Source organism: Pieris napi, chromosome 23 (assembly GCF_905475465.1).
Source record: "Pieris napi chromosome 23, ilPieNapi1.2, whole genome shotgun sequence".
NCBI lineage: Eukaryota > Metazoa > Arthropoda > Insecta > Lepidoptera > Pieridae > Pieris > Pieris napi.
In genome coordinates this window covers 7,806,445-7,831,309 of record NC_062256.1, presented here as the reverse complement: position 1 = coordinate 7,831,309, position 24,865 = coordinate 7,806,445, and the positions used below count along the sequence as shown (strand labels likewise).

Genomic DNA, 24,865 nt, shown 5'->3' with positions numbered 1-24,865 from the left:
TATATATATATATATATGTATATACATAGCTGTGGCCATAGGTCAGAATATGATAAATGCGCTTTTATTACTTTACAGGACAAGCAATTAAATTATTAAGAAATCTTAAAGGCACTATTAATATATGAAACACTCGATATATGAAAAAAAGAAAAATTAAATTGTATATCTATATATATAATTATATATACATATATCTGAATTAATGTTATTGCACGGTAGTTTTATGCTAATAGTGGTGGTAAAAAATATACAACTTACAATTTAATTACTAACGTTAATGAAAATATATTTCGCAACAATCTTCCTACTAGCTGTAATTTTGTTTATTACGCTTGTTAGGTTTAAGTTAATTAAGTTTTAGTTTAAACTGTTTTCCTGCGGTCTTTTTCCTTGCTAGTGTGTAATTTTTATGATCATATTATTGATGTGTATGTGTGTAAAATTATATTGTCTTGAAGAAATGCTTTCCGTTAATATACTATAAGTATCATAGTCTATATAGTATGTAGTAGTATTTATTGGACACTTTCCGATTTTATACATATATATTATATATATATATTATATATATACTCTCCTTGCTCTGAGACCCAAAAAGCCTCGAAGTCGAGAAACTTAAATACCCTTTAATAATTTTTTTTTTTTTATAATATGTACTGACATCTTCTAATATATAAATTTCTCGTGTCACGGTGTTTGTAATTAAACTCCTCTGAAATGGCTCGACCGATTTCCGTGAAATTTTGTGTGCATATCGGTTAGTTCTGCTAATCGGACAACATATTTTTCATCCCCCTAAATGTTACGGGTTTTTTTAATTTTTAGGTTAACATTTTTTTGTTTTTATTTTTTTACGAAACAGTATACAATAATTCATACAACCCTTAACTTTCACCCCTCTACGATTGGTTGTATTGAACTAAAAAAATTTTTCCTAGAAATACTTAATATAAATGTAAAACAACGTTTGCTGTATTATATAAAAAAAGCCTTTATTCGAGTACTACTAAACTACACTAAGTCTACATAGTACTCGACCTGAATTCTCTTCTCCTGTCTCTTTTCCTCGCGACAATTGTCCAATTCTGCCCCGCTATGCGATATCTCAATTAAGAGACAATTATAATCAAATCTGCAAACGTCAGTTAAGCACTGTGCGAAATGGAATTAGAATTCAAAATAATTTAACTAAAATATAATTGCAATGTAGAAAACGTGTTCCCTAATGTCTGTTTAACTTGAAAATGGTATTACAAAGTGCGACATTACAGTTGGGAGCGAGTTTTGTTGACTTCCGAGCGTGGTTTGGTGCTACTGGCCGTTACAGAATCGGACAGGGGACGATATGAATGCTACTTTGGACCTACCCTCGTTGCTTCGTACAATTTGGACATCGATATGCAAAGGTAAAAATAAAAACTATATAAGGTATTTAGGTTTCAACTCTCAACCCTTAGGTAGTTTCGAACCCTGACTGCACCAATGGATATCTATCTAGACATTTATAAATCGCTCTGACGGTGAAGTCATCGTGAGGAAACCGTCCTTAGAGCTAAAAAGTCGAATTCATCGTGAGAATACTGTCCTTAGAGCTAAAAAGTCGAATTCATCGTGAGGAAACCGTCCTTAGAGCTAAAAAGTCGAATTCATCGTGAGGAAACCGTCCTTAGAGCTAAAAAGTCGAATTCATCGTGAGGAAACCGTCCTTAGAGCTAAAAAGTCGAATTCATCGTGAGGAAACCGTCCTTAGAGCTAAAAAGTCGAATTCATCGTGAGGAAACCGTCCTTAGAGCTAAAAAGTCGAATTTATCGTGAGGAAACCGTCCTTAGAGCTAAAAAGTCGAATTCATCGTGAGGAAACCGTCCTTAGAGCTAAAAAGTCGAATTCATCGTGAGGAAACCGTCCTTAGAGCTAAAAAGTCGAATTCATCGTGAGGAAACCGTCCTTAGAGCTAAAAAGTCGAATTCATCGTGAGGAAACCGTCCTTAGAGCTAAAAAGTCGAATTCATCGTGAGGAAACCGTCCTTAGAGCTAAAAAGTCGAATTCATCGTGAGGATACTGTCCTTAGAGCTAAAAAGTCGAATTCATCGTGAGAATACTGTCCTTAGAGCTAAAAAGTCGAATTCATCGTGAGGATACTGTCCTTAGAGCTAAAAAGTCGAATTCATCGTGAGGATACTGTCCTTAGAGCTAAAAAGTCGAATTCATCGTGAGGATACAGTCCTTAGAGCTAAAAAGTCGAATTCATCGTGAGGAAACCGTCCTTAGAGCTAAAAAGTCGAATTCATCGTGAGGATACTGTCCTTAGAGCTAAAAAGTCGAATTCATCGTGAGGATACCGTCCTTAGAGCTAAAAAGTCGAATTCATCGTGAGGAAACCGTCCTTAGAGCTAAAAAGTCGACGGCGTGTGTCAGGCACAGAAGTCTGAGTAGGCTTGGCTAAATGAGGAAGAAACAGATATTGCTTTAGTTTTTTGATTTATACACAAAACACTAATTAAATTCTAAATTTGAAGCTACTATGTCTGGTAGTGCCTTAGAATTCTGATGATCGGTCACTCGGTCAGTGATTCAGTGAGTGACAAAATTAAAAAAAATAATGAGTGGCGCTACAACCTCTTTAGGTTTTGGCCTTAGATTTCTGAATCTGTTTTATGATCCTTTTTAAATCTAATCGGCAAGTATGTGATCAGCCTCCAGTGACTGACACACGCCGTCGACTTTTTGGGTCTAAGACATGTCGGTTTCCTCACAATGTTTTCCTTCACCGTTCAAGCAAATGTTAAATGCGCACATAGAAAGAAAGTCCATTGGTGCACAGCCGGGGATCGAACCTACGACCTCAGGTATGAGAGTCGCACGCTGAAGCCACTAGGGCAACACTGCTCTGTGAGTGACAAAATTAACTTTGACTTATAATTCTTAAACTACTGATTCAAATTGCTTTGTTACTAAGCTAAGGCTAAAAGGCTTTAGGCTAAGTTTTATCCACAAGGAAGTCATAGGGGGGTTGAAAATGGCCTTAACTGCTTCGCCGACAGTATGGTACGGCCGCCCATCATGCCGATCATATCAATAACGTAGTCACACAATTGATGGCAAATAAAGCTCTTAAACTATTATAAGATGTCACCATCAAATCTCTACAATATTTTTAGGAAATTAAATTGTTAATTAAATTAAAATTAAATTATTAATTAATTAATTGTTAAATAATTGTACGCAGGTGTACGCAACCAAATAAATCACAGGAGTATAGGCAGGTGTACTCTGATTGGTGTCACGAGTTTGAGAAGTACAAGAGCGCTATGAAAGCGTGGGAGTCTCGTCAAATGGTAAGTATTTTATAGCTAAACATCCTTGATACACGCACTGCACTAGTATTCATAACTGAGGTAAATTTAATAAGCGAAATTAATAGTGAGAGATAACAAAAACGATAACAAAAATATATGTACTTCTATACTTATTTAGAGAAATTAATGAATTCAAAACTGTCGATAAACGTAAATTAATCAATAAAGCTTTTTATAAATTTGACGATTATTTAAATGATCCTAATCCTTGGAATTGATTTGCTCAAAAACAATTTGTATGACGCAAAACTTGATGATTAAAAAGCGTGGCAAAGAGTTTCTTGCCAGTTCTTCTTGCCGTTCTACTCCCTTGACTTGAACTGGTAGTAAATGTAAATTTAGAATTAATTTAACATATTTTCTGTTGACGTTCATAAGTGTACTTGGTTATCTATATGAATAAAGTTATTTTGAGTTTGATTTATCTATTATATGATGACAATTACGGTGAACATAAGATTTACAATAAAATACTACACTCCCAAAATAAAAAACAAAAACAAATTTTACTTTTTACTCAGTAGGTGGAGAACGATAGATGCTTAGCAACGCTTCATATAAAAATAGCTGTTTTTGTGTTTTTAAATTGGAGGATTGAACTAAATACTGTTTCAATTGAATGCTATATTGTATAGTTTTCGACACCATTTTACTCACGAAGATTTTATTTTCAGCAATGTTCGAAAAACATGAATTCAAACCAGCAGAATAATATGAGCAACGAGATTGTCGCTTCGCTGCGGTGATATGCATTTATTGCTTATAAATAGTTTTAAGAAAGATTATTGTTACAAAATATGTTATATACAGCTTCTAATACAGCGTAAAAATGTCCTTTATTGTTTGGACCATTGGTATACACACAATTAATCCGTGAAAATATAGTCAGTGACGACATTAATGCGCTAAAACGATACGCACAATCGAATAGTTAATAAAATGATTTATTGAGCAGCGATAGTGATAGGTATGAACTTGGTTAATCGTTGACAAATGTCAAAAACAAAAGCCAGTGTCACACTGGTGAGGGATAAATGATAATTTAAAACGTAATAACGAAACGACGTCATGGCCATCATGTTTTAGAAATTTTTATTTTTTTATGATTTTATTTGATTCCAATAGAGAGTTTTGGTGCGTGGCATGGCATATGAAATGATGCGATGGTGTGGTTTGATACTTATGTACGACGTAAGTGCTATTTCATCAAGACAACATGTCTTGACACAAATCAATGAAAACGATGGCAAAATTCCATGAATTGGGCTTGGAATTGCTTCCGCATCTACTGTATTCCCCAGATTTGGCCCCTATCAACTTTTCCTGTTCTCAAGATCTCTCTTGAGGTTCTTCTTCTCGCTAGACAGAAATTTCGCACCGATGAAGAGGTAATTGGCGAAACTGAAGCCTATTTTGAGGCTAAAAACAAATCGTACTATAAAAATAGTATCGAAAAATCGTATGATCGCTATAATCGTTGTATCAACGTAACTATATTGAATACTCAACTTCTATAAAAAAAGATTACTTCTATTAGCCTACAAACTTTTTAGCTCACCTATGCACTGAAATTGGTCATTCTTTAAATTCCCAATTAAATTACCGAATTAATTTAATCAATAGTATAATTCTGTTTACAAATGAGCGACTAACGATGTTACGGAAGATAACACAAAATTCCGAATAATCGACAAATATGTTTTGAAATGACTGGTATATTAGCTTACGAAATGACTAGGGGAACATAATTTGGTAAGGGAATGATCTAAAACACATTTGTATACAATACGTTCCAGAGACTGACTTTGATGATAGATGGATGTTAACAAATAACATTATTTGTCTATGGAAATGCTAATTTATTTGGTTAACAACAAAATAAGCTACCCTTACAGATTACTCCAATGCGGTAACTATTTACATCACATACAAAAATATAAAAATACATAGACAAAAACAACACAAAATTAAACAGTAATAGATTAAAATGTTTACAAAAAAATATTGGTTGTTTGTAAAGTAGGTTTACGATCGAGATGTTTACGTGATAACGTCTTATTGGTGATATAAGTTTTTGGGAAGTAAGGAATTAATGAAGATAACAATTTTTTCAGATTTTAAATTACATCTATCGTTTTATTCACACTTTTGATGATAAATTTCGGGTGTAAAATGACAAGTTTACTTATTCGACTATGATATACATTTTTCTTCATACATTCACGGAATGACTGGCAGCGCTCGAGATGAGACGGGAGATCGGTCCGTCTCTCTCTCGTTATACCTGCGATCGCGCTCGTGAGGTTTTGGTGTGACACAAGTTTCTGAACATGTCACCCGACTAAAACGATTTTAAAGACGTTATCACGTCAAAAACTCTATCCTTCAAAAAAAATCAGACCTTTTGTCAGTTCACTCACCGGACAATACTCTACAGTCTACACAGTACACACATCCCCGCCAGTCAGTACGTTATAACCGACAATGCAGAAGACTGCTCTCAGCTCTGCCGACACATTTAAGGACCGTGTGTACGCTTTAACATGCGTCGTATTGCGACGTCACGCCACCTCGTATGAATCAACATCAAAGTAGCCTGATAATTTATTATATACATTACTAGCTGACCTGGCAAACGTCGTTTTGCCATGTGTATCATTTATAATAAAAAAATAGGGGTTGATCGTAGAGGGGTGAAAATTAGGGGTGTATGTATTTTTAATGCTGTATCATAAAAACAATATTATCTAAAAATTTAAAAAATAATAATTTTGGGGTGGACTACCCTTAACAATTAGGGGGATGAAAAATAGATGTTGTCCGATTCTTAGACATACCTAATAAGCACACAAAATTTCATGTGAATCGCTCAAGCCGCTTCGGAGGAGTTTAACTACAAACACCGCGACACGAGAATTTTATATATTAGATGTACATAACACGAATCAAAAAAGACTACTATTGCTAATTGAAATTAATCTAACGTCAAACCAATGTTTCACTATGCCAGACAGTGTGCAATACAATATAACTAATGTCCATCAAATACCAATCCTTCCATGTTGTTTATAGTTCCGCTAAAAGCGTTTTCATCAACTAGTTTTGACATTTGACAGTCGTGATGACAGTTGACATCACGACTGTCAAATGACGCGCTAAATGTCACTGAACTCTAAAGTTACTGAACCGATTTCTGTATTTGTGTGCGACAATACAATTAGTCTTAATTTTACGCTTTTGAAAGTTTATTTCTCCCGTCTAAATATTAATAAATTCCTGTAAATAGTAAATAATGGTGATAACCACTTAAATGCTGTGATATCAGTTTGCATATAAATTGTTACAATTCGGTTTGGAATTTATGTAAATTAAATCAGGGTTCGATTGTTTGGTCAAGCCAAGGAGATGTGTAACATTATGTATATTATCGCATGTGCTGCATTGTTTCACAGAGAAGGGAACTCTGGACCTTTCGGTTCGTATATTTACTACATATTTTACTTTGACTCTATTCTTGGACTAAAAATCATTTTATAAATTTTATGCCCCAATTATGATTTACCGTACAAACCGTGCCTTTATTACACTTGCGAATTTATAAAACAATTTAATCTCATAATAAACAATAACGAACTAAAATCTGATTAATATTGAACTTTATACGAATCACAGCTACATTTATTACATCAGATATAATTTGGATGATTCAACTTATTTCAAACCAATAAAACAGATACAATATAATTATAGACATTCATAGATCGCAGACTACAGATAATAAAACCTATTATCAATATTCGATACCTGTGCAGCGATTTCAATATCGATACATAACCTCTTCAAAACTCTATATTTTATGATTTTTTAAAGCTATGGATTCAAAATCATTATCTACTAAATAAAGTATGTTAAATGACCGATTATTTTTCACCGTAATCGAACCCTGATTTTAAACGTACGAAGACCAACAGTGGTACTAGAAATATATAATGTATGTAATAGTATTCGTCCGATCAGCAAGAGCAATATAACCGCCAATTTAGATTTAAGATCTAGATTGTTCAAGCTTTTATCTAGCATTTATGATAAGGAATACTTAATAAGTTTAATTTAAAAGTGATTAAAATGATTATAAGTTCTAAAATCTTTATCTATGTGTTGGTTCGTAAATAAATAAGACCCGAGATGTGTCAGATTGTTTAGAAAGACATTTGACATTGACATAGAATTTGACATTTTAGGTTTGGTTAAAAATTTGCATTTGCAACATGCATTCATATAGATTATTAATAGGAATGTCGCTTTGTCAAGTCTTTAATTATAAGTAATATGACATTTCCCGCCACTCAAAATCTATGCGATACTTAGTACCCTTAACTAAATAGTACTTGCCGAATAAAACCACGGATTATAAAACATGTTCTATCACTGTCAAATGTCTTTGTCACGGTGACAGGTCTCTGATTTATTAAGAATATATTATTTGAATTAAGAATGTAACCATTTTATTCTAACGAAGCTTAAAAAAGCTATTATTTGTCCATAGTCACAGGTTAAAAATAAACCATCATTATCTGTTATGACGTTATTAATATAATATTTTGTTGAATAAGTTGTCGGAATTTGTAATTTTACAGTTTCGGAGTCAAACCGAATTTAATATGGGGCTGATTTGACAAACTAAAGTAAAAAAAAAATCGTCAGGTGACAGCTGGCGAATGGATAAATGCCTAGATCACGCAAGTAGCAACGCGTGAAAAGTGTCCACAGTCCATTCCAACTTGTTTCGATTTAAAAAAAAAACAGTAAGTGTTGTACAAGTATCAAAATATGAAGCATGTGTCATGGCTTGTTGACAGCTGACAAATGTTTATTTTAAGGTAATATTTTGACATTTGCGCATTCAAATGACGTATTCTATGCGTTTATAACCTGTGGTCAAATCAGTAAAATCCCAAATTTTATAAAATTATTCCTTTCGTATCTTACTAGTATAGTGCCTTGAAGCATGCTTAATAGAATTAAGATCTAAAATAAAATGAAGCAATAATTTATTAAGTGAATAGAAAATTTAACTGTATTTAGTAAATATATATTGTTAACTTAGATTATTAAGAAAGTTACGCAAATTCATTGATTGAGCTGCCAATTTAATCACGGTCTTATATGATAAATTAAACTTGCCTTATCACACTTATATTAATTTTAGTAAGCAGTATTACGTGCCCCTTTTACTGTATTTTTGATCTAGACAGAAGAATGTACGGTATAACTAGGGGTAATTTCTAATGCATCTTTATAAGAGAAAGCTATAGACTTTAGTAATACTGACCAGAGTTTACGCTGAAATTTTAAAAGCGTTTAAAAGCGACCATGTGTCATGTATTCCTCGAAGTACGCTTTTTAAATTTCAGTTTTAGCATTTATAATTATAATTAAACAGATTACTTGATTGTGATTGGTCCAGAACTTGACCAATCATAAACAAGCTGGCTATCTGCTGTTGCATTTATAGTCCTTCACCTGTTCATCCTAAAACCCCTGACCAAATATCTTAAAAAGAAATAGACCTTCTTTGGTGCAAAATCTAGTTTTGTTTTAATTTATTGAAATGGGTCTTTAAATCTGAATTTAAGAATTAATTATTCAATATCCTTAAAAATTGATTATCTTGCCTATTCCTAAATTATTCGTTAACTAATCGTTAAATGTGTTAGTTGCACCAGTCTTTCGATATATTAATCTACCATTCGTTTAATGGACGACTCTGAGGCTAAAAAAATCGTAGCCCCCATGAAATCTACATATTTAAAAAAAATAACTATCGTGTCGTTTCTTTCTGTCATATTGAGTTAACGCTGTGAGAAAAGAAGACAGCTACGGTGTGATTCCACACATTTTTTGGGGGATTTAATGCTAAACACGACGCTTCTAGTTTTAAGTTTTGTCATTTGAATATTTCCTATTACTTGCCTACTTGTTAGGATGTAAATTGTACATACATTAGGAATCTTGTAGATTGCTAAATATGTAGAATAAATACCAATGTTTATTGTAAAGATGTTGTTAAGTTAGATTATAAGCTATTGTTTTATAAAAAGAGCGCAAAATAAATTATTTTAGAATTAAACTTTGTTTTTACTTTTCGACCCCAAATTTCTTTAGGTATTCTGTAATTTAGAGGGTAAAACTTTAAGTTTCTTGCCCGTTCTTGTCAGAACAAGGCCTCCTGGTAGTTTTACGAACGGATTCCGTAGTCTTGCTCTTTCGCGGATTTTGTAAACGTTTTTGACATTCATGAGCATGGCCTAAGACCATTGATATACAAAAAACCCAAGATGCACAATCAACGTCTAAAAAACGTCCTCAAAAAATGAGCGCAACATTCTAAATTGTGCGCTCATTTCAAAGAGTCGCGTCTAATAAGTGGAGTCGATGTTATTTATTTGTGTTTTTTTTATAAATAAATTTATGTACTTTTGAACTTTTTTGTGTGTAGTTTTTGACAAATATATTTACTAACAAATTATTTTTTAATTTAAAGAAAAAACTTTTTAACCGGATTAAAGTTATGTATTATTATAAATTTACAACTATTTAATATCCAACACCTTTTGTCTTCAGTCACCGTGACCACGCACGCTGTAAAGCACCCGAAAAGTCGGATAAATTTAAAATTATGTTAAATAGTTGTAAATAAAAAAGTCATGTTCGACTCCACTCAATACCTTGTCCTACCGACCACGGTCGGTCGTAAAATTTTATTGCTTTCAGTACGTATACACTGCGTTGTAATAATAACGTTAAGCAATTCGCGTAAGGTTGATTTTGCAATAATATATGCTTGTAACATATACTGTTATAGACATACTGTTATAGAAAGGGACAGAAATAGTGTTTCGGGACACTTTCGAGCGTTACTTTTATTCGAGACTGTGCATCTTGGGTTTTTTGTATATCAATGCCTAAGAAGCATCTAAATTGAATAAACGTATTTTGATTTGAGTTGTACTCTTCATTTCTGAAGCTCGTACCGCACAACTTCCTTTACTGTCCCGTCTTCAGCAAGCCTCTGCGCCTGGTTGGTAGGACCTGTAAGAGCTTTTAATTGATCGGTCCAGCTAGTGGATCGGACTCCTGGTCTGATGCCCTCCACTCTGCCAGTCACGATAAGTTTTACGAATTTTTTTGGATATTTGCGTGTTACATGTCCAAAAATCTCAAGATGCATTGGTAACAAAGTGTCGAAAGACGATGTTTTTCCTGTAACCGGTTGTATACGGTTCCTGGGACAATTAATCTCGATGCCAGAGGGCTCGCGAGTGCGTTGCCGGCCTTTTAAGAATTGGTACACTCTTTTCTTGAAGGACCCAAAGTGGTAGTGCGCGGCAAAAACTGCCTTGAAAAACGCTCAGTTGTGGAACGACGGACGTCGAGGTGATTCGGGTAGAATTTCGTATCCTGGCTATTTTATATACACTATTCATTATCAACGGGCAGGAGGCTAACTTGTTGTTAAGTGATACATGCATGGACACTCAATGCCAGAGAGCTCGCGACTGCGTTGCCGGCCTTTGAAGTATTGCTACGCTCTTTTCTTGAAGGAACTCCAACGCTTCAGGTATTAGCCACGCTTATGATACTAAGAAAGTCTAAGTGACAAAAATGTACAGCCTTACAAATACGATCACAATCTTGCATACATAGAAAAATCGCAGAGATTTCTTTGTGCATAACGCCTAGGAGACTATAGTGAAAAGTACTATTTTATATAATGTAATACTTTAATCTTTCGTAGCTAGCTGTGCATTTATACTCCGGTTTGTTACAAACGGATTTTCTTGTTTTAACAGTATGGATAGATGAAACACATGGAAATCGGCATAGACCCAGATAACACAGTAAATAATAATCTATGAAGGCCATATATTTAAAGCACCTACTTTATGATTAATTTAAAATTGTCTATTACAAGTTAAAGGCGGGTTGCAGTTTCGCACTTTTACTATCATTTATTCATAAATTAATGGCCAAAATAAAAGCATTTAGCAGTCAAGTAATAAAACGAAATGAATTCTTTAGTCGTAACCGAGGTTTTATTCATATCATTTTACGGGTAATCAAACTGTAATTTAAGTATCGTAAAGCGTCAGTCTTAGAACACACAATTTAATTACTGAGGGAATAATTGGCGACTGAAACGGGAAAACTTTACTGCCAAATTAATAGATTTTCAGTCTCGCCAGGATCTCATTATTAATTACTGACCCAATATTTTCTTATTAAAATGTATTTGGGGATGAGAGCTGTATAATCTTTCAAAGGAAGATATAATCAATCACAATTTGTGTCAAAAAATATTCAATTATAGAATAAATCAAGGGTAATTAGATTAATTACTGTTTTTACGCCTCGATGCGCAAGCTGTCTCTCTCTCTCTCCCTCTCTCTCTCTCTCTCGAACGGAGCTCTAACAGCATGCTGGCGGTAATAGGGGCAAGACTGGATTGCCCTTACATGGGTCACTGCAATGGACTGCTTGTGCCTCGGTAACTGTGTGTGTGTTCCGGTGATGTGTGCGTACTTTTATGATAAAATATTTAGACGAATATTGAAACTAACACAGTAATAACTATATGAACTTTTTGTTGTGTTGTGTTATGAATTGTCTGCTTTTAATAAATTATTTATATGAAAATTACGGATTCAAATTCAGTTCAGGCAAAATCATCTAATACTTTTGTCATTTTGAGTCTCGATTTTAAATTTTACGCAGAACTGGCAGCTATACATCCTCATACATATATACATAATTTAAGAATTTTAGTAGAGTATTTCATTTAAAACAGTATTATTAGACTTAATATAAGTCTTCACGCCTTTCCAATTGCCGTGCCGTCAAGAAACAAATCAACCAGCTGATCTCTGCGACAATTGACTTTTGTAGTATTTATATGCTAAAAGTCTTCATGATATATTTTAATTTTATATGATGATCGGTGTCATCCTGGATTTGAATCCGAGACCTCATAACCAGTAAAATAACCACTAAGGCAGTCTATTTCGTAATCCTACAGCTTTATTTTTTTTTAGAACAGGGGTAAATCGGACAGAAGGGTCATCTGATGTTAAGTGATTTGCCCATGGACACTGTTAACGCCAGAAGGCTCGCAAGTGCGTTGCCGACCTTTTAATAATTGGTAAGCTCTTTTCTTGGAGGACTTTAAGGTCAAGTGGATGGAGCTGGTAATGGGGAGCTCCCGCCCAGAGATGACAACAGTACTCCATTAGCTTAAGATATAGCCGATGGAATACATAATATATACAAAAAGGTTTAAACATTAGTCTAATTATTTACTAGTTTGAGCTCACAAGCATAATATGACATTAAAATTTCTTCATAACAATAATGAAATGCGCTTCTTACGAAGTTGTGCAGCCTGTGCTTTCAAAGTTCTGTCGTGGGCTTGTGATTTCAATTATATATCAAATGTTACATGATACGGCCTTAAAACTTTATCTACAGTAGATCGCGTGCATATAATTTAAGTTTTGAAGACAAAAGTCATACATAATTTGCTGTTTGTACACGAAATCGTGTCACGGTAAAATACACATAGGATTAGAGGTCTATATTCATTTGTGTACAGCATTCAATAGATGAACACATATAGATAGATTAATTTATTTGTAAGTTCTAAATCAACGTGTTTGCATAAAATTATACAAGACAGTATGACATCACAAATTTTACACACATACACATCAATTATATTAGAGCATAAGCAAGCTAGCAAGGGAAAAAATTAAACAAGGAACCATAAAATACGACCTCTAAATTTCACCAACATCATCTTTATGGTTGGAGTTCTTCCACAGTCCGCTTCACAAGACATTTTCTTTTTCGAACTAGCGAACTGTGGAATCGACTCCCGGTGGGGGTCTTCCCTCAGAGATACGACCTCCAAATGTTTAAAAAGCGAGTCTACTCCTCCCTCAAAGGCCGGCAACGCACCCACTAAAAATGGGTGTCTATGGGCTGCGAAGACTGCCCTTTTTGGTCGTCCCGCAAGCTCGTTTGCCATTCTATTATATAAAAAAAAATAACTAAAACTAAATGAAAATATAAACCCCATTAAGAGCATGATAAACAAACAGGAATATATTATGAACAGTGTGTGGGATAACCAATGGATAGTATATAGTATATATAATAGAGGACGTTGTGGCAGGTTCGGAACATTCTTTCATGATGCAATTTTTTGTCTTTTTTATAGTAATCCTGGATAGATGCTATATCGAATGTAAATAATTACATTATGTATGAGGACAATCAGATACTTATGAATATATGTTATAGAAAGGATATTCACGTGTTTCAGATCTATGCTTCTCACAATAGTTAAAAACTCTACAATATATCAAACACTTTTTACACACAATTGATTATTAAACACAAATTTTACAAACAAATATAGCCTATGTTGCTCAAGGATAGGCGAAACTTAAAAAAGTATTACAAAAATATGTAAATGATTCTACTACTCTACTACATTATTTACAAATGATTTTTTTACAAATACAAGCACATAGTTAAGATCTATGACAAAATGAAAAAAAAGTAACAGGTACAGGGTACCTATCTAAGCGAATAGATCCATTCTTTACAATCATATAATGAATTAATGAAATGTCTAGACCTCAGATTTCTATATCTGTTTCGTTTTTAAAAGTTTTTTCTAACAGGCAAGTAAGCGAAGCCTTCTGTGTATCTCACGTCGACTTTTTGGGTCAAAGGTAAGCCCGTTGCACAGCTGGGGTTCGAATGTACGACCTCAGGGATGAAAGTCGCACGCTGAAGCCCCTACTAATATTGCTCTTAATACCCTGTTCTCAAAATAAAAAAATGATATTAGTAAATTATACCTAAAATTTTGCGTATAATTAATAACATTTATAATTAAAAATTATAATTGAAGTAATTATATATTAGCTAGCTGACCCGACAAAAGTTTGTTTTGCGATGTATATTATTTCTAGGAATTTTTTTTTAGTTCAACTATCAACAATAATAAAAACTAGGGGTTGATTGTAGAGGGGTGCAAATTAGAGGTTGTATGTATTTTTGTATGCTGTATAGAATAGCAAATATATAATATATAAAAAGAAAAACAATTTTTTTTCTAAATTTTGGGGTGTACCCTTTAACACCTAGGGGATTGAAAGATATATAGTAGCTGATTCTCAGACTTACTGAATATGCATAAAAAATTTCATAAGAATCGGTCGAGCCGTTTCGGAGGAGTATGGGAACGAACATTGTGACACAAGAATTATTAGATTAGATTATTACGTAAATTATAGCTATACGAAGTTCTGTTAGTATGACTGGCTTTAGACACGTGGTTAATAAGTTGATTTGATTTTCATATCCATAGTTTTTGTTATAATCTACCAAAGATCTCTGTTATTGATTAGACAAAAGCTTCTTGACTCCCAAATCGAATTAGGCAAACCTACAAAGCTCAATAGAGGCACATTCAATCAAATGACAAGTAGTAAATTGTGGAAATGCGAAACGAATCGTCGGCGTGCTAGGGTTTATAGAGACTATATAAGATGAACTTTATAGGCACACTTCATTCTAATAAACTGTCGTGTTTATTACGTGGGACTATATGGCAAATAAACGAATATATTCCTTTCCTGACTTCCTACAAAATTTTTTAAACATATTCATTGTTAATCATTATATTCACCATGCCTCCTGCTGATAGAGGACAAGTCTTTGTTTTTTTTTTTTTTTATTGGACATTTCACACCAATTGACCTAGTCCCATGCTAAGCTAGTGAAGCTTGTGTTATGGGTACTAGGCAACGGATATACATACATATTATAGATAGATAAACATATAAATACATATTTAAACACCCAAGACCTAAGGACAACACTAAATGCTCATCACATTGCTGTTTGTCTCAGCCGGGGATCGAACCCGGGACCCATGGATTCGCAGTCAGGGGTACTAACCACTAGACCAATGAGCCGTCATGTCAATTACTTGACATGTCATGTGGAACATGGTGTAATGGTTGCAGCTCCTTACAAACGTTGTGTAAAAAAAATGGCGATTAAAAAGAGTGGCGGAGAGTTTATTGCCAGTTCTTCTCTCCCGTTCTACCCCCTTGATTTGAGAACTGGCAGTAAATGTAAATTTAGAAGCATTTAAAATGTATTTCTTTACTGACGAGTCATAAGTGTATATTAACATAAACCTATATGATTAAATGATGTTTTTACTTTACTATAAAATAGTGTTTTTTTCGTTATTACAGGCGTTAATTAAAGATTCAAGTTGGCGCCTGGTAGTAACCAGTGACCTGGTGCTTTCCTCGCTCAATACGTATCGCAATACAGCGAGGAAATGCTGCCAGCATTAAAGGGCACTTTATCAATTATTATTATCGTGTGTCATAGATATCACTCTCGTTATCATAGATCTAGTCAGGGGGTTTAGTCAAGATGCCTTAACAGTAGTGTATGTAGAAAGTCGAAAACTTAAAGGTGTGTCCAAATCCAAAATGGCGACCAAATTCGAAGCCATACGCCATCTTGTTTTAAAGACATTTTATTTTATTTACGTAAACCAACAATATGTGTTAAGTACAACAAAAATTTACACGGATTTACTTTAAAAATTAATACAACTTTTCTCCATTAAATAAGTCATCGTTACATAAATAAAATTCAACCAAGTTTTATTGTCTTCGCAAAGTAAATTACCCGAACAAATTCGCTCAACGCTAAATCTAAAGCTTATCAGAGCCGGAGTCGGATCCTTAAATTGAGAAAGCTATCTCGATGAGAGACCCTTTAGTCGACACCTTGCAACGACTGCTCAGATTAAAAAAGTTTTATTACTTATCTATTACAGGCGTAGAAAACAGGTTCTTTTTAACTAGTTTTTATAATTTAAAAAGTGTTAAGCTTGTGGATATAATAATAATACACTAGGATAGCGATTTTTGTGCAAACGTTGAATTGAATATTTTTGTGTTCCGCTTTTGTTCAATGATAGGTACTGCTCACGTCTGCGTTGCACCTAATCACTAGCGGCATCCTTTTGACCAAAATCAGCGAAAAGCTTGTCGAATGGTCAATCTCCAATGTATTACTGATCGGCCTGATTCTCTCTCTCTATCATTTGGTATATTTACGTATTTTACAATGTCTTCTATGGACAGTGTACTGAGGAGTTGTGATGATGATACCTTGTTTTCATCACCGCATGAGCCGTGATAATTCCAGAGTTCCAGAGTATAGCTAAGTTTTGAATTCTTGCATTAGGGTGATCAGTTACAGAGTGTCTTTAATAATAATCGTTATGTATTTTTCTGAGAAGAGACCTGCAATAATTTGAGAGATGTTGTTAATATATTACCATGTATAGGACTCCTGGGTCTAACTAGTATAATTTTTCAGGTTGGTAGGCTGATGACATAATTAAATAATGAATGTTCCCCATGTTCCTGGTTCCGGGACTTCAAGGATAATAGGTTTTATTATTACTATTTAACAATCCTTAAAATATTGTTCTTGTAAATTATTTTGTTAACTAATTTGACAGTAAGACCTGAAATTAACTTTAAATCTAATGGTCCGAAATTAGATTAGTCCGTAGCTTCGTATGCATGAAGAGAAGATTTTTGAGGCACGTTTTATATATCACTCTTATTAAAAAAATGTCCTACTGTCAAATATGTTATCAATATTGTTACAATGGTAAATAAATTATCTGCAATGGTAAACTCAAAATAATTTTCTTATAATAGATAACCAAGTGCATTTATGAACAGAAAAGAAGAAGAACAAGAAAGAAGAACTGGCCACTTTATTTAATTGCCAAGTTTTAAGTCATACAATTTTTTTAGGATTGGGATCATTTAAATAATCGTCGAATCTATAAAAACTTTATTAATTAATTTACGTTTATTTGAATTTCTTCAGTGATAATTTTCTAATTTCGCTTGCGAGTTTGTTGTAAAAACAAAAACTGATAAGTCTAATATGTAAAAACCGCAAAAGATAGAGAAATCTTGAAGTTATAATGCTGTTTACATCAACAAAATTTATGATAATTAAATAAAAAAATAAATCAGTGGCACTACAACCTCTTTTAGGTCTGGGCCTCAGATATCTGAATCTGTTCCATAATCATTTTTCAATTTAATAGGCAAGTAGGTGACCAGCCTCCTGTGCCTGACACACGCCTTCGACTTTTTGGGTCTAAGACATGTCGGTTTCCTCATGATGTTTTCCTTCACCGTACGAGCGAATGTTAGATTCGCACATAGAAATGGGATGAGAGTCGCACGCTGAAGCCACTAGGCCTTATGATTTATTTTGCGTTTTTGTAAGAAAATTGACTTTTTTTACTAATTCTTATTAAAATTCGAAAATATCTACATCCTGTATCTTTTTCATAATATCCACTAGATTGGTACAGAAGGGTTCTTGCGTTAGCCATACTATTTATAGTTATTCTTTGAGTGTATTGAAGATAATATAAATTTTTCAAATCATAACTTTTTGTTTACTTCGGATCTCACTGTAAAAAAAATTACCCTAACCCTGTATTACAAGTTTTGGCGCATTTAATAGGGATTCTAAAAAGGTATTACACATGGCCATGAGTCGCTCTAATATCAATATACGCAAAATAAATTATAACTCTGCAGGGGTTGAGCTTAGAGACCTCCCGTAGAACAATTTTTTGCAGCTGATGACCTCGTCTATCCCCTATTTGCGTTTGACCCACGACTTTTTGAACACCCTGTATATATATATATATATATATATATATGTCACCGTAAAATTGTAAATACCGTTAGATTGTAATCTATCTCGCGAGATTATAAACTGTCGAAAGATTGTGAACCTCAACGAACTGCTTACAATTTAACGTATTATTATTCGGTAGTTATATGAAATTGTTGGGAAGTAAAATTAATCTGTAATTGACCAAAGAAGTTTGAATGATAACTAAGTTAGTGTAGTACAATCTACCGAATAATAATACGTTAAATTGTAAGCAGTAAGCTGAGGTTCACAATCTTTCGACAGTTTATAATCTCGCGAGATAGATTACAATCTAACGGTGTTTACAATTTTACGTTAACATATATATATGTGTGATAGTGAAATGAAATGATAACGGGTGCGCTTAGTTTGCGATCGAATGACAGCGCATTTATTCATCGGATTATAAACAGTTATTAGGCTCAATGGGATTATACAGCTAATTTGCATTTTATGAAGGGCTTTAAGGCTATAGATTAACAAAGATTAAACCTTTGATCTGTCTTTGTGTTTCCGGTTTGTGTAAGTGTAATCCTACTAATATTATAAACGCAAAAGTTTGTAAGTATACATGGATGTTGTTATTTTACGTAAAAACTACTAAATGGATTTTAATGAAAATTTACAATAATATAGCTAATACATCAGAGTAACACATAGGCTATAAAGATATTGTGTGAATTGTACAAAATATCAAGTAAGTAGGAAAAGATCTACCATCTGCGAGCTATTCTGGCGTGCGCTGCCAAAACCGCTAGAGTTACACATATGTTGGAAATGTTTATCTTAAATAGTCAATGTCTTTAGTAGTTTATTTCTACCGCATGCTAATATAAGCTACTTGAAGTACTAACCCTGCGCCGACCAGCTGATTTGAAATAAACCTGTAACAAGGCGGTGCTGCTTGAGATGACAATATTAAACGCTACCTCTTTCAAATGTTTGTATGTTTATTGTTTTTTGTAGTTTATTGCTTAGTTATACAATACAACAACAAAACACGAAACAACATAACGCGAGACCACACAACATGATATAACACTACACGAGATAAGACAGGACAATACAATAACCAAAATTACAAATTGTAAAAACTGTGTTGCGGTAGAAAGGCCTGTGAACCCAACAAACCCACCAAAAATATTATTTTAACAGTACAACATCCAAAGTAACATGAGGAGATACAGACAACAAAGGGGAATTATGTTTTTTTTTTATTAGGTGAAAATGCACGCAGGCCCGTGCCATGGATATCCAGCATGACGCCTGGACTTTGGGGCTGGGTTTACACTCAAAGCCCTCTGCTATTTAGAGGGGTTGACCCTAACCACTAAAAACACGGGCCATTGTCTCCTTAATAAACATCTCTATGTCCTAGGCGCGACATACAGCCCCATGTGCAGAGGCTGTTTCAGCGCAGAGGAATCAGTCACCCACGTAGTCCTGGAATGCGAGGCTGTGGCTAAACGTACAGAAATCCTCGGAACAGTGAGGTCGCTCCGTGAAGCCTGCGAAGTGCCCAGGAAGCTTCTGTGCTTTTGGAAGGACTTTACGTCAGGACTTTACGTACAACGGACCTATTGAGCGTCTAAGTACGGAAACTGAGTCCATAAACCTTAACCACTTATTTACCTAACACACCTCAGCCCTCCACACACCCTTAAGATGGGCCCTCGGGGTTCACCAAGGCATTCAACCCAAGGGACCCGGGATCTTATCCAAAATAGAGCTAAATCAAGCACTGCGGTTCTGGACAGCTTGACACCGAGACACAATTACAATTCTATATTATCCCTAGGTTAGAAGGCTTTATTTATTTAAAAAATATTTTCTATAATAAATAAAATAAAATATGTTTATTATGGAACATAAGATACAGACATCACTTATTCCACGTCATTAAATTATTAATCCCTACTCATCGGCAAAGAAGACTGAGGGTCCGAGAGAAAAAGCCGGCGTAAAAAACTCTCGGTAATCTTTTAAAATAGCAAATCATTAAACAACACATATTAAAACAAATATCGCAAATTAATTAGAAGTAGCCTGTCTAGCACTAGTCCCAGGCCCTTTTATCAACTAGATAATCGTTAAATTTATAGTAAGCCTTTTTACACAGCTTTTCTTTTTAATGTATTAAAAGACAGAGATAAAAGAGCCTCTGGGATTTTATTAAAGAAGAGTATCCCAAAAAAGAATTACTAACTTTAGATAGTCTAGTACGGGGAAATTGCAGGCTGCGTTTGTTCAGAGTATCTGGCGAAAGGCTTTAGTAATAAATAAAAAGCATTAAAATAATAAATAAGAATTTCTGTACGGTCACGAGATGTTCCGTGAGTTATGGATAACTGCCAATAACTAGCATTCTAGAATGTTTTCCTACGATTATGGCGGACCAACTACCACTGTGTCAAGCAACTTACAATAATTACTTTTACGATTGAACTCACGAAAGCCACACGAGTCACGACATATATTGTAATTATTTTGCTGTGCAGATTTCTTACGATGTACACTTTAAATTAACACACATAAAATACAATTTTTTAACACAGAATAATAAAATTTACAAATAAACCTAAATTATGACGATTAAACAACTATGTTGATAGCACCTGTATCTTAATTAAATAAAATAACTCTCCTTAGTAGCTTATCATTTAAAAAAATCAAATCGAGTTTGCTATTTTTTTTACATAACAGGGGGCCAACGGGAAGGAGGCTGATGTTAAGTGATACCGCCGCCCATGGACACTCTCAATGCCAGAGGGCTCGCGAGTGCGTTGCCGGCCTTAAGAATTGGTACGCTCTTTTCTTGAAGGACCCTAAGTCGAATTGGTTCGGAAGTACTTCAGTGGGCAGCTAGTTCCACAAAGTGGTGGTGCGCGGCAAAAACTGCCTTGAAAAACGCTCAGTTTTTTGCCGAAGCCGCGTACAAATTATTTGAAGAAGTCTATTATGTATGAGGGTGTGCAATTATTTAATCAATTACCGTCTAAAATTCGTTATATGAGCGCGTTTAATCAATTCAAATAGGCATTTAGATACATATCAGAATGAGACTAAAATTGGGACGGCTGATGGCGACGTGTATCTCGCATATATATTAAGTTTCTCATGTAAATAAAGTACATTATTTTTGTAATGAGAAATAAAGTTCTTTAAACAGATAGAAAATGGTAAATTTGTCGAATCACGGCTTACGAAGATCTGTATAGGCTTATTTAAATATGCTCTGGAATGTTTTATCTCCATCACTCTTGTGGCATTTTAATACTGAATTAATGAGACAAAACATTTTCTAAGTAAATTTGTAGAATCACGGCTTCACCTTAGGGTGTGTTTTAAACTGTTTTAAAACAGCTCCAAATTTATTTCTACTTATTTTCATCACACAGGCAAGGGTGTACCATGCAATAATGTGGTGGTGCAAGCTCTTTAGTATAGAAATTAATTAAAACATATTTGGCTTTAACTAAACTAACTAACCTAACCGGGGCCGTTCAAGTATTACGTAAGCACTATTGGGTCTTTAATTTTCTTATTTAGTGATTACGTCAACAGTAATTATTAACTTTTTTACACATTACCCACACTTTGTCTATGCTTAAATGCATTTTCAAGGACAAAAATAATACGTTTATGTACTATTATTTTTGTGAGCTTTGCTTATTTTTGCTCACAAGAGGAAGGGGGAGGAGGGAGGGGGATAAATTGCAGTAAATCTGCTTACGTAATACTTAATTACTAATCACAAACGCAAATTAGATTTAAAATTCACTGGGACAATATCATTTACATCATGCATGTAAATGTAGCTTTTTTTTAAAAAATTTAAGAGGTCCAAAGCCATGCGCCTCCTTTATATTACTTGGGGTACTACATACAAGTCGCAAAGAACGATAGAAAAAAATTGGACCTGCCTTGCGATTCTGTAACTCACTTTTTCGAACTCACAGCGGTTTTCGCATCGGCGGTCGCTCTCAAATCAGTCATGAAGCAGTCATTTTATGATTTGGCATTCTGATAAACAATAAACTACAAGCTCCCACCTTTACAGAATCGCAGGGCTGTTTTAAGATGGAGCCGTGCTTCGACAAATTCACCTAGAAAATGTTCTGTCTAATTATTTCAGTATCGAAATGCCACAAGAGTGAAATAAAGCATTCTAATAGTAAATTATGTTTGTTAGGTCACGGAGATCATTCTGTATAATAACTGTATAGGTTATACAAATTTAAAAAAAAACATCTAAAAATAGACAGCTACAAAATTATAATTTCGACAAGTTCAAAACAAATATTTGACAGCAATATTACCTTTGTAGTACTTACGTTAATTGACGTATAGACCATGTCCAATGTGTAAAATATAGGACAAGTATTAAAGTACCAAACTCATATGTTTTCGTTGGAATGATGTAAGGGGATTTCGTCGATATCTTCTCAAATAAATCAAATTGAGTGGGAAAATAGAATGTGACCAGCACGTTCCCTTCCACGCTTTGTTAGAAGTTTTCGTTGGCAACATTGCAGTCATTGTAACGAAGTTTCCTAACCCGAGTATGTACTTACGTTTATAGATATTTTAGCTATATTTATATATACATATATATATATATATATATATATATCAAAGATTTACGTAATTTAGGATTGAAAGAATAAAATGTAAACAAAGCTACATTAAAGGACATTTTAAATATCGTAAATTACTTCATATATTTTTTTGGTAATTTAAAAAAATATTAATGTTTGCTGATGTTTTTAGCTAAACTATTGTTTTATTGCATATGGCTCACGGCCTCAAAAAGACGTTCGTTTCCCAGGGTAATAAAAATTTCCTTTGGTTTTTTTTTTAATTAGGTAATTGAACCTTATTGCATTGTTTTACAGATGCTGGTCATAGTTATATGATATTCCTGTGTTACAGGTGACCAGATTCAAGATACAATGTACAAACTTTTCGACCTTTAAAATTTATTAAACAGACTTCACCTTTAGTCACGTTAGACAACCTTCCTTTGACCTGTGTACAGCATTAAAAATTGTTTTACAAAATTGAAAAGCTCAAAACTTCACGAAAAATAAAACCAAAGGCGCACCTGTCATCTGCATAGAAAAGTAAAATTCAATATTTGGGCTCGGCACTCGAGAACTTCTGAAGAACACTCACCAACGAAAATGAATAATTATTCTGTCTCTCAAAAAAAATCACTTCGCCAAGTAATGAAAACTCGGGTGTGCTTGAGTTCAGGTCCGTCGGATATTACGGCAATATATTTCAATTACATATAAGAAAAAGAACAAGTCGTTTGAAAGAGGCCAGATTACAGTCGAGAAAATAAGGAAGCGTCGCTAACAAGTGGGGAGGTTAATAACCTTTTTTGAGAGATGGAATTTTACTTTTTATTCTGTTAGATTATTTCTATGTTCTGTGTTTTTGTTGTTGATTATGTGTCTTCAGGTACCAAAGAAAAACGTGGTGTATGACTAAAGGTTTTATTAATTATAATTTAATAAATAAATGATAGATTTAGAGGTTTTATCAGTAAGTTTTTGTATATTTCTCTTTCGTAATAGTCTTCCGCGATATGTATAATGTATAAATTTAGAAGAATTATTCGGACTAGAACCGGCAGCTGAGTTTCATCATCGGACATCAAGGTACAAAATACCGTCTGTATCACCGTCTGAGGTCGTTGGTGGATCCCCGGCTGTGCACCAATGGATCCGTAAAACCTCGACGTTCAGCAATCTATACTAAACGTAATACATAAAAATTATAAAGGATGCAACGGGTGGCCTTATCGCTAACAAGCGATGTCTTCCAGGCAACTAAAAAAAGAAATATCATATTTCTATAAAAGTGCAGGTAGTGCATAACCAAATCTTATAAAAAAATATACAATCACCAAACTTAATCTAAAATAATACAACAAAAAATTAATACAATACAAATCTCACGGATTCATAAATTGCAAGCAATATGGTTAAAAAATAATTATGTAGAAGAGTTCTCAAAGATGTTAGAGAGGTAGCCAATCGTATGGAGTCGTCCAGCCTATTCCACAACTTGATTAATATTATAAAGAGGAAAACTTGATTTCTGTATGAAAAAATAAAATAAAATAAAATATGTTTATTATGGAACATAAGATACATGTATCACTTATTCCACGTCATTAAATTATATATGAATATATATTTAATGAATTTGTAGGCATCCCTACTCATCGGCAAAAAAATGTTACGACTAAACACAAAATAATGGACCGATTTCAAAATCACTTTCCCCGTACTACGTAGTACATAGTAAGGGCTAGTTGATCTTGTTCTAAGGGTAGGAAATTAAAAACTCCAATGATGACTTGATTCACTATAATTCCCTTCACTGATTTTACGTAAACTGTATAACTTCAAACTAGAACTAAGGAATTGCCCGTGCGCATGTGTTACAACCATATTATAATCTATTCCCTACTCCGATCCGACCATCCCACTCCGGGCAGTTATTCGAGTCAATTCGTAACAATTCGTACGCAACCGAACGAGTCAATGAGTAACTATTGCACATGCGCACTTTTGTTTTTTTTTTACAGCCCAATGGCCAAACTTAGACTAAAAAACAATAAAATACAATTAA

General features: G+C 33.9%; 1 protein-coding gene across 1 annotated transcript in view; it reads left to right on the top strand.

Annotated features, from left to right (window-relative positions):
- Window positions 1–5,269, top strand: part of LOC125061612 (semaphorin-2A-like) — a 93,816-nt gene extending 88,547 nt beyond the window's left edge. The window contains exons 12-14 of the mRNA XM_047667121.1: window positions 1,275–1,409; window positions 3,232–3,340; window positions 4,036–5,269. Of these exons, the coding sequence (XP_047523077.1) occupies window positions 1,275–1,409; window positions 3,232–3,340; window positions 4,036–4,107 (316 nt within the window). The 3' untranslated portion in view covers window positions 4,108–5,269. The remainder of the gene's footprint in view (window positions 1–1,274; window positions 1,410–3,231; window positions 3,341–4,035) is intronic.
- The last annotated feature ends 19,596 nt before the right edge of the window (window positions 5,270–24,865 follow it).